The sequence below is a fragment of the Quercus lobata genome, unplaced genomic scaffold, assembly GCF_001633185.2.
Source record: "Quercus lobata isolate SW786 unplaced genomic scaffold, ValleyOak3.0 Primary Assembly Scq3eQI_49, whole genome shotgun sequence".
Classification (NCBI taxonomy): Eukaryota; Viridiplantae; Streptophyta; class Magnoliopsida; order Fagales; family Fagaceae; genus Quercus; species Quercus lobata.
In genome coordinates, this window is record NW_022154709.1 from 331,549 (window position 1) to 342,417 (window position 10,869).

The 10,869-nt window shown below is 34.7% G+C and overlaps 1 protein-coding gene and 1 long non-coding RNA gene across 2 annotated transcripts; both read right to left on the bottom strand.

Annotated features, from left to right (window-relative positions):
* Window positions 1-3,049: 3,049 nt before the first annotated feature.
* LOC115973009 lies at window positions 3,050-8,151 on the bottom strand. The gene is made up of 8 exons (XR_004087591.1): window positions 7,173-8,151; window positions 6,694-6,904; window positions 6,130-6,335; window positions 5,915-5,974; window positions 5,169-5,360; window positions 3,734-3,795; window positions 3,589-3,642; window positions 3,050-3,420 (listed from the first exon to the last, which is right to left on the bottom strand). It is a non-coding gene; the product is annotated as an uncharacterized LOC115973009 (long non-coding RNA).
* Window positions 8,152-8,446: 295 nt separating this feature from the next.
* LOC115973018 (putative disease resistance protein RGA4) lies at window positions 8,447-9,981 on the bottom strand. The gene is made up of 2 exons (XM_031093256.1): window positions 8,606-9,981; window positions 8,447-8,498 (listed from the first exon to the last, which is right to left on the bottom strand). The coding sequence occupies exons 1-2, from the start codon at window positions 9,979-9,981 to the stop codon at window positions 8,447-8,449; spliced, it is 1,428 nt and encodes a 475-aa protein (XP_030949116.1).
* Between the last annotated feature and the right edge of the window lie 888 nt (window positions 9,982-10,869).

Here is a 10,869-nt window from a genome sequence, read left to right on the forward strand (position 1 = left end):
GGCCGACTCACTTGTTAACAAAACAAGCTTTTGGCTTGATTGACTATTGTGCTTGGATGGAGGAAAGTCCTTGTTTCTTGGAACAAGTCCTCATCCATGATGTTTCTTGTATTTGATTTTATTGAATAAAGTTTTAGTCTGTTCATCAAAAAAAAAAAAAAAAAACAACAGCACCACCGAACCAAACCAACCACCCAAACAACAACACCACCACCACCACCACCACCATCACCTCTAAAACACTTTTGAAATACCAAACCAAACCCTCAAATCCACCATTGGAACACCAAACTAAAATCCCAAATGGGCACTCTTGCACTCAAAATCGGAAACTTAACCAAGCTTAAAGGGTTGTTGCTATTCAAGAACTAGATTTCCGGCGAAATACTGGAAAGTTTCGGGAATTTGAAGGCTTTGGACTTGTCTGATAACCGAATTTCAGGGCCAATTCATTCCGAGTTAGCGAATTTGAAGGAACTTACACAGTTGAGATTGATGAATAAACTATCTTATCGGCGAAGTACCAGCAAATATCGGGGATTTACCGAATGGAGCATATGTTCAAGCAATGGAACAACTCGCTAAACAGCACCCATAGAAAAAATCAGCCAAAATACCCATTAACACCAACCAATCTCAACACCAATTCAACCCAAGCCAAAATACCCATCACCTGCAACCGATTCAAGCCACGGCTCCACCACTGAAACACCAACTACCACCGGAACTGAAACCCAAACGACTGAAGAGGGAGAGACAACAAAAACCCAAACCCGATCTCCACTGTGAAACCTAGCCAACACCCAAACGACCACCACCAATCCGAACCTAGCAATTACTGAAACAACCCACCACTTTAAACCCAGTAACCACTAATTCAACCCAACCAAAAACAACTGAGAAAGAGACACAGAAGAGAGAAAAAAGAAATCAAAATAGAGAGAAGAGGGGAGAGACAAAGAAAGAGAGATAGACAGAGAAAAAAGGCCATAGAAAAGAGGGATAGTCAGAGAAGACAGAAGAGAGGGAGAGAGAATAAAAAATTAGATTTTAATTTTACAACCCGTGAACAGTGGATTGTATATTTAGGAACTAACTGTTCACGGGTGGCATAATTTTTTACCTATATCAATCTCCAACTTTTTATGGTTACATCAAATCATATTCAAGAGCTCTCTTCCGCCAAAGGCTTTATAGCTGAATTGGTACCTTCCCATACACAAAGTGCTTGGAGGTCTAAGGGGAAAATGATTTGAGCTGTGAGGTTTAGTAGTATGTTATAATTATCTCTCAAAAAAAAAAAAAAAAAAAAAAGCTCTCTTCCTTTATTATGTTTTCTCATTAACGAATTTTATTGAGTTTTTTTATTTCTTATACACGTTATATTATATTTCCGTTTAGAGGAGAATAAATTAAAAAAAATTTTTAAGTACTCCCAACAACACTTTTGTACACAAACATCAAACCAGATCAGTGCAAAAAAATATGCTTAGGACCGTTAATGCTTTATTCTCATACATTGTGCAAGTTTGATCCTATTGCCTTGTTTGCATAATCCAGCTTTGAAATTTAAGCTAATCCACACGTAAACTTTTGATACAAGAGTCTTATGTCTCAATTAGATAGATTTCCTGTCTTAAAAGATAGTAAAGCTTGATGGACACATAATTTACTTTTTCAAAACTACTAAGAGTATAGCATGCAGTGAGTTCGCACAAGTAGCCTTTCTGTCTTCCACCCAAGTAAATTAGTGGGTCAATGCAACAATAATGACAATCAGTCCTAAGCCTCTAGTCCATTAAAGATAAGTTGAGTTTAGGTCAATATCATATTGTAATATTGCATACAAAAAACAAAGGCATAGAAAGGTCCCTTTTTTTTTTTTATGGACCGAGTCAACTTGAAAGGCATATATAGCAAAGCTGCTAGTTGATAATCAATGCCCTATTATATCATCAGTTCTCTAAATAACCAGTCTTTACTAAAATAAAATATTTGATCTCAATATGCACAGTTGAACTTAATCTCATTGAAACCTGCTAATCGAGTGCCTCATTAACAAAAGCCTAAAAAGGAAGAGAATGATTAAAAAAAATAAACATAATTTTTAAAAAAATTATTAAAAAATGTTTATTGGAGTTGGCCCATATCCGTTACTGGAGCGGGTGAACCTTATTTCACTTGAAGGTTTGTAAGGATAAGTAGTTTTGTGAGTCAGCAGATATTGGGCCAGGCCAGGACCATTGGTAACCCAAGCAGCATTGATTGCTTTCTTTCAAGTCTACCAAGGTGTTTCTTTTGGGTTGAAAATCTTCAACAGTCAACCTGTTAAGCCTTCTTATTTTCTTGTCTTTGTTTTACCATTTTGATTATTTATTTCCTCAAATTTCAACCATGCGTACAGCCTATTTAGCTGTTATCAATATGTACAGTAGTAGCACATCATCACTGGATTGTTTTAAGAGTTCCAGTACCAAATTGCAAATTATCAATGTGTAACCTATCTATTTAGAATTCGTAGATGTAAACTCTGATTTCTATGTTGCTCGAAGCTCATACTGCCAAGACAACCCAGATACATTGTGATTCCCAATAGTAGAGAAAGTAGGTTCCACTGCAGTCTAACTGGTACAAGATTAATTTTACATAACTGTGATCTTTGGAAAGATCAATTATCCCAATTTTTTCTTTCTATTGATAATGTATTATGTTGGATGTCTCAAAATAATATGCGACAGTAATAATAGCCACACTCTTCTATACCGCACACTCATTGTAAACACACAACCACATGACTAATAATTGTGTATTTAAGACACTATTCAAAAGGAATGTATAGGAATAGTGCGATACAGAGCTCACTGAATTTGAAAAATAAAAATCAACACAAGGATAAAGATGACTGATTTGCTAAAATTCTTTAGCTTGTAGACATGTAGAATTTTTTTTCAAAGCTTTCTATCCGCACAAGGAAAAATAAAACACTAAAAACATTAATTGGCATACAAGCACAAAGGGCACCCTAGTTATAATTGCAACACAACAAGCGGATCCACTAAAGCCTAACACAAAGTTGGCCACCCGACTTATGATATTTGAAAAATTAATGAAATATTTGATAGCCTAGCTGACAACAGATTTCAACATGTTGAGAATTGCAAATTCAGCATTCCGGATGAAATAACTAGATCTACTCAATTGTCCTCATTTTCTCTTCCAAAACTGTTGAAGATGACTAATACTTCTTCAAAAGGACAATACTGAGCATTCCAAATCATTATGTGATCTTTTACAGCTTCTTTGTGATAGCTAGATTCAAGAATGATGTAAAAAATTCCCCTTCGTCTGTTTAGTGTTACATAGTCTCCATTCGATAACCATTCAAAGGGGAGCTACATGGCCATATAATGGCTGACATCCCTAACAAATAATAACAAAAGAGAGAGAACTATGTTACTGTCTTCAAATACCTGTAGATATGGTTATGCATTAAACCAATAATAAATAAATAAATCTAAACTGAAAAATCCAGATACTTAAAATATAAAGAAACTGTCAAATTTACCACAAAGAAACGTGGAGGCTCACCTCTTATAGAAAAAGGAGTTATGAGACCAATTGCAAGCTTACTTGAACAGTCATCTGTAGAGAAAACAATAACTAAAATATCATATTAAATACTAACCAATTTCCATAGACTTTTATCATTTTGGTCAAAAATATTATAGTTTACCTCTATTTGCCACTTCACTAACATAAAACAATGGCTCTCCTTGAGACATTGAGGCAAATAGTCTGCAAAATGAAGATAGAGGCTCTTACTATCTTAACTAAACATAATGTAGTAGTCATCAACTAAAAAAATAAAAAAGAAATAAATCAACAAGAGCTTCAAGAGAAAATCTATGACTATGCTTACCAAAATAAGAACAGTTAAACAACACCAATTTAATAAGTGAACAACTCCAGTAAACATTCATGCAAAGGATGAGTCTCTTGCTTAAGTCAATGTAAAGTTTGTAAGAGTAAGGTCAGGAGGCAAGACAGGCAAAAAGAGAAAAAAGAGTGTACCATTCAAGACAATTAAATCACAATGGTACTAGTATAGTAAATGAAGAAGAAAATAAGAGGACATTGTATTATGATGTTTTCTCTCTTGTCATTAGATTTTGTTGTTAAATAGAAATAAACATTTGACATTTCACCATTGCACTTGTGAATTGTTTCTGCCTTCTTCAAGGAAGTATGAAAGATTATACTTGATTTTTGTAGAACCATCATTGAAAATCCTTTTGGTTTCTATGCTACACACTCCTCTATACAATCATCTAAACACATGATTAGAAATTCAACAAAATTGAAAGCTCTTGAAAGAGAACAACGGAAAGAGAGCACAACTTATCAAGATAGGTGGTTCAATAGTATAGTTGAAGAATTTAAGAACCTGTGCAGCTAATGGGGTGAGATCCTTCTAGGCCGGGTTAGAATATGTGGGGCACCTCTTATGATCCATTATTGCCTCCTCAATTCATGTTTCCGATAGTTTGAGAAAGAAAAATTCGCAATGTATTCATCACACTTTTTAGAAACATGAAATTACCAAATGATTTAAGTCAAATAATTGAATTAAGCAAATTAATTCTCTTGTATACATCCAATGTACTAGGGTTTTGCCCTTTTTGTGCTTTTTTTTTAACAAAATGCTTACTTATTAAAATGAATGTGTCGAGTCAAATCAAGTAGTTTTGTCTACCAAATACCAAATGATGTCAAAACATTTTTCACTATTCTTGCTCTTTCTTGCCAATCACATGAAGCATAAAGTTAGTATAATCAAGGGCAAGTGCTAAAGAGTAGGACTGTATCAAGCTATTCCTCCTTTGGTGAGATCAGCACTGGATAATAACCCTTAAATATATTCAAAAACCCAAAAACATATAGAATCGGCCAATTAAACCGTTAATTTATTAAATGAGTGGCACATCACCATCTAAATGATCTACAAGAAGAATGTTGATGTTGGTTCCTAATTCCTATGTAGACTCCTGGAAGTTGGGACAAAGATTATAAGGTACGAATAATTAAAAGGCTAGAATTTGCTTGCCTCTGCATCACTTTGCAGCAAATTACTCCATCTATTGGACATTTAATAAAACTGCTTCTCTTACCTATCACAGCTCAACCATCCTTACTCGTACTACCTCTCTTAGGCCTGAAGAACTCCATGTATTCTATTAATCCACCATGCAATGCTCCATACTCGTGAGTGGTGGCCCACATGTAGGGCTCCTCTTCTTCATAGTGATTAGAGAAAAGGATGTGCTCAATGTTGTCCAATGTTCAGACAGTGGCTGCACAGCCTAAAGTTAAGAACCAAAGGCTACAGCTTTAGGAGGTAGAGAAATAGATAAAACACCAACCTAAACTTGGTTGCTGCTTTCAGCATTAATAAATCATCATAAAATAGTAGGTAAAGAAGTAAGAAAAAAGAGGGTATTCTATAATTCTATTTGAAATTTTGGTGAAAAATTCAAACTTTAATACAGAAGCTTATATATAACAGGGAAAACAGCCCCCAAAAAAAATTCCGTAAGCATACATAATAAGCTAATTCCTACAAGGTAGTTGGATGCTCAGTTTTCATTTATAAAATAATGGAAGTTATGAAGCATCTACAAAAATAGAACATTTTCAGTACAAGAACAATATATATATATATATATATAGTATTGTGTTTAGTGTCTACAAAAGAAAGAACTTTTCTCTTTGGCAGGAGAACAATAAGAAGCTAAGCATAATAAAATGATAAGATCATATATGCAGCAAGAGTCCTCTGAACATACAAAAAGAAAACAAAACAGAAAGAGATTTTCCAAATTTATTTAAAAAAAAAAAAAATGTGAAAGAGGATTACCATTGAGTCCATGACCAGAAAGCTTTGAAGAACAGGGTACAAATTTTGCCTTAATTTGTTCTGCATTATAAGTCAAATGATTGAGAAATTCTTCAAAACACCAAAACCTCAAAAAGCATAATGAAGAATAACAAACAAGAGCAAGAAAATTGGTGCTCGGTTCTGCACCAAAAAAAAAAAAAAAAAAAAAAAAAAAAAAAAAAAAAACCAAATACCTAGAGTAGTCAAAGATGCAATCAGATTCCACTTTTATGTTCTTTCCCTCCTATACTCATGTTTGCTGCCTCAATTTCACACGGACTCCACAGCCAAATTCAAGAACCAAAGGCCACGGCCTTAGCAGCGAGGGAAGTGCCAAAATTACCAATCATTGGAAAAACCAAAAGTTCTAAAACTTGGGCGTTGTTTTTGGTGTAACAACCTATTGTATAAAAATGGGTAAAGTAAGGAAAATGACAATATCCACTAATCTTAATTGGTATTCAAGCCAAAAGAAAAACCATAATTGGTAATTTTTAATTGAGTAATAGGTAAAAATTCAATCCAATCTAGCTTTGAATCTGTGCATGAATGAACAAATTAGACTCATTCAATCATTCTCTCATTCTTCTTTGACTTCAAAGTCAGTCTTCACATCAACGATTCGACATGTGAGGAAGAAAACAAATATTTTTCATTTAATTTAAGGAATGAAAAAAAATAAAAGAACAAATGAAAGATTTTTAATTTTCTTTTCCTAATAATTTGAAGAAATCATGCGCCATGCACAAAAAGATTACCACTGAGTTCTAGTTCTTGAGCCGTTGCACAATTGCAATTTTTGAAAAGGTTCCGAATTTTGAAGCCAAGCTTGTTCTTTGTCTCAGTTGGTTCAGCATAAGAAGTCACATAACTAACAACTTCTCCAAAATATCCCAAATCTCAAGAGGCACCAACAAGAAGAAGAGAGATGCATACCTGAAGTAGGAGAAGCTGACTCTGACTCAGATTCTGTAAAAATGAAGAAGCAACCATACACACATAATATTATCAACATGCTCTTAGGTACAAAGATATAAATTATTAGAATTAAAAGAAATATATATATATATATATATATATATATTTTTTTAAAAGGGATGGATTACATTATCCTAATTTTTCTTGTTCAATTAACAGTTTATAGACAAGAAAAAGAAAAAAGATTGAAAAGAAATGTTCAAAATAAAAAAAGCAGTAGTTGAATTTGAATTTGGGATTATAAAAGATAGATGCATACCTGAATAAATTGTTTTTTCTTGTTGGAATTATTTGGGACAATCTTCACTGTTTCCTTCGTGTAGCCGTAAGAGGGGACAACCCTCAATACGTGGCTCTTTCAAAGAGGGGGGAATCAGGGGCATGGAAGTCAGGTTAGGGCAATCGACGATACTTAATTGCGAAAGAGAAGGAGGAAATGATGGAAGCAAGAGATGGTGTGGCTCATTATCATCATCATCTGAATTCCTCCACCATCCCTTCAGTTTTGGGCATTCAGATATATATAGAAAAGATAAGGATGGGAAGAATGGTGTTTTTGAAGAAGAAGAAGAAGAAGAAGAGGAAGCACCCAACACGTTACTAACACTGTCTTCATCTATCCAAATGTATTCAAGTGCTTCCATTCGAACAAGCCTGACAACCTTGAGAAAAGGGAGTTGATTTAACGGTGGGAGGTGCTGCAATCTCCTATTATCATATAATTCAAAATGAACAAGATTAGTGAGAGAAGAGACCCAACTTGGAATTCTCACACCCATATAATTCCACAAATACAACGCTTTAAGATTTGGATGTGGCTGGAGCCCTTCCAGTGACATTTCATCATAACATTCAGTTTCTCCATCATCCCCGTATGGTTCCCACAGTAATTCCAACCCTTGAAGATGTTGTTTCTGCTTCATATTTGTGGCTTTACATTCCACCATGTCATCTTCTCCATGTCCCAAATATTCAATGAGTAGATTTCCTCCCAAATTGCTCAGCTCCTTCAATTCACTTAGCCCACCACCAGACCTAGCCTTGGAACCCACTTGCCTCACGACGAAATTCGGTAGCATCTCAAGAGAAGTAAGATGCCCAAGTCCAAGGGGCATATGCGTCAATTCGCTACATTCACTAACGTCTAAATGCCTAAGATTGACCAACTTCTTAAGGCCCCGCGGTAACTCTTTAAGTGAATGACAACCATAGAGTTTCAGCGTCCGTAAATTTAGCAGCCTGGTAATGGAATTGGGGAGAAATTTAATACCACTATTTTTAGAAAGATCAAGATATCTTAAATGTTTTAATTTCCCAATTGAATGTGGCACTACACATAGATTTAATTCATTTAAATCTAATGTTCGTAAATAATTGAGATTTGAAATAAGTGCATTGCAATTTAAGTTCCTCAATTTCCCCCCTACACTAGCTATAAGAATTGTTCGTATCTTCATTCCTTTAATGTTGAAAATTGAAAGTTTCCTTGATGAATCTTCAAGATCAAATGATACATGACGAACTTTTTTACCATTATACTCCCCACTCGAAGTTAGCATGGTACTCTCCATCCCAGCCACAAGAGCTGCAAGATCATGCATGAGATCATGCATTTTGCAATATAATATAATGTCGTATTTATCTTTTTCTACATCTTGAAAAAAACATCTTCGAAGTAATACCATAAAGTACTCTCGCCCTACATCCTCAACACGTTGCTTTGAATCTGATAACTTAATAAAACCTTGTGTTGCCCAAAGATTAATCAATGTTGCTACATCAACTTTGTAATCTTTTGGAAACAATCTACAATAAGCAAAGCATTGCTTTAAGTACGATGGTAGATGATTATAACTCAACTTAAGCGTTGATAAAATAACATTTTCTTCTTCTTGAGTTATTTTTGAGAGTTCATAATCTTTGAAGGATCGCCACTCATTTTCTGTAGCTTTGGTGCATAGCAAGCTTGCTATCGTCCTTATGGCTAGAGGTACCCCACCACACTTCCGCATAATCTCCCTACCCAAACTTTCAAAGGCTTCATTCTTTGGCAGTTGACCATTTTCAAATGCTACTTTCACAAACAAACTCCAAGCCTTTTCTTCAGGTAGGCCTCTTAGAGCATGCCATGAAGTTGCCCCTATTATCCTCGCTACATTTTCTGAGCGTGTGGTCACTATTATCCTACTTCCCCTTGCACCACCCATTAACAAATTTCTCAAGAGAAGCCATTTATTACTCTCCTCATTCCACAAATCATCCAAGACAATCAAGTATTTTTTTCCATTAAGCTCTTCTCGAAGCTGAGTTTGCAACATCTCAATGCTTCCTTCATGCTTCCTTTTTGTCAAATGTTCTAAAATTTCTTTAACAATCCGCTGTAGATCAAAGACATCAGAGATACAAACCCAAAGTTTTATCTCAAATTCTGCTTGGACATTTTTATCATTGTATACCAATTGAGCCAGTGTCGTCTTGCCCAATCCTCCGAAACCAACAATTGGAATGATAGAAATATTCGCTACAACATTGTCATCAAAAAGACGTTCCATAATCTCTTTCTTATCATCCTCCCTCCCAATAACTTCATCTTCGAGTACAAAAGAATAAGTTTCTCTGTCCCCCCTAGTCATGACTCGTGGCTCAACCAAGCTTTGACTAAAGTGAAAAGCCTCCTTATCTTTTGCAATGGCATTTAGTTTCTCCCTAATTGCCTTTATTTCATGACCCATCTTAGGACTAAAAGCAAGCGGGTTTGAACATGAAGAGAAAAGGCGTACCTTCTTTGTCATCACTTTGCGGCGCATTACTTGGGTGGAGAAATCATCCAGCAAATCATCAGCATCATGGAGGACATCTTTGAGCTTACTGAGCCAGTCTTTGATCTGATGATTATGAGAACTCTGCATTTCTGCATCCAGAAGCACAGCGCGGATTGTGGTGACTGTGTCGGTTAGATTTTCAATCTCAGTTTCAATACTAGAGGCCAGTTTGACCTCTTCAACAATGATAGAGCCCAGCAGTTGAAGGACGTTCCCTGCAAGATCGAACAAAGCTCCTTCCGCCATAGTTTTTTCTTTCTTTCAGGAATTGTACGTAGATGGGTTTGTGGAGTGATGAAAGTGATAAGAGATAGCTGTGGTAATGTCTTGCTTAAAACGGTGGTAGCATCAACAAGTGCGGAACAGGTAGTCTCAATAATTATGCCCAAACAAAATGTTGTTCTTTATTCTAAAACTTTAGACTGCTTTTTCAACCTTTTTCTCTTTTTTGTTTGATGGTGCCCTGTCAGCGCAGTTAGAATTATTGTGTGAAATAACATTTCTAAATTCCAAAAGTATAATTGTAGTTAAAACTTTTATAAAAAATTTATTTTATGGGAAATTAAAACTTTTATCATTTAAATGAATAGAGCTATTTTTCTTTTTATTAGAAATGAATCAAGCTGTTGAGTGCAGCTCAAACTTAAGCTTATTATCAACGGTTAAACAGAGTTCAAATATAATAACTTGTTCATAAATAAAATTAGTATCATGTTAGATTTTTTTTCTCCTTTTTTATTAAAGTATGATGCTAGATTTAAGTATATATTTATGTATATAGATTTCTCAAAAATAGAAAAACAAATATTTATGTTTATACATGCATTAAAATCTTCTTAAATATATTTAAGATTTGAAGAATGGTTATTTGTAAATTAAAAAAGGATAGCTCAGATGATAGCTATTATTATTTATTTTTATTTTTATTTTTTTGATTGCTAGATGATAGCTATTAGCTAGTAAGAAATTGTGTATAATCGGGACTAGTTTCTATGCCCACAAATCCTGTCCACTAAACAATGTTTGTTTAAAAATATGCGTGGCATTTTCTTCTTGACTACATTGAAGAACTGATTGAAACATTGAAAATAAAAAATAAAAAAGGAAAGAGAAGCCTGGCCAATATTCTTTCTT

What these genes read in the sequence shown, in the direction of transcription:
- LOC115973018 (XM_031093256.1), bottom strand. Translation starts at nt 9,981, where the DNA reads ATGGCGGAAGGAGCTTTGTTCGATCTTGCAGGGAACGTCCTTCAACTG. An exon ending in GTTGAGGATGTAGGGCGAGA is followed by an intron (nt 8,499 to 8,605) that starts GTACTTTATGGT and finishes ATGATCTTGCAG; the next exon opens with CTCTTGTGGCTGGGATGGAG.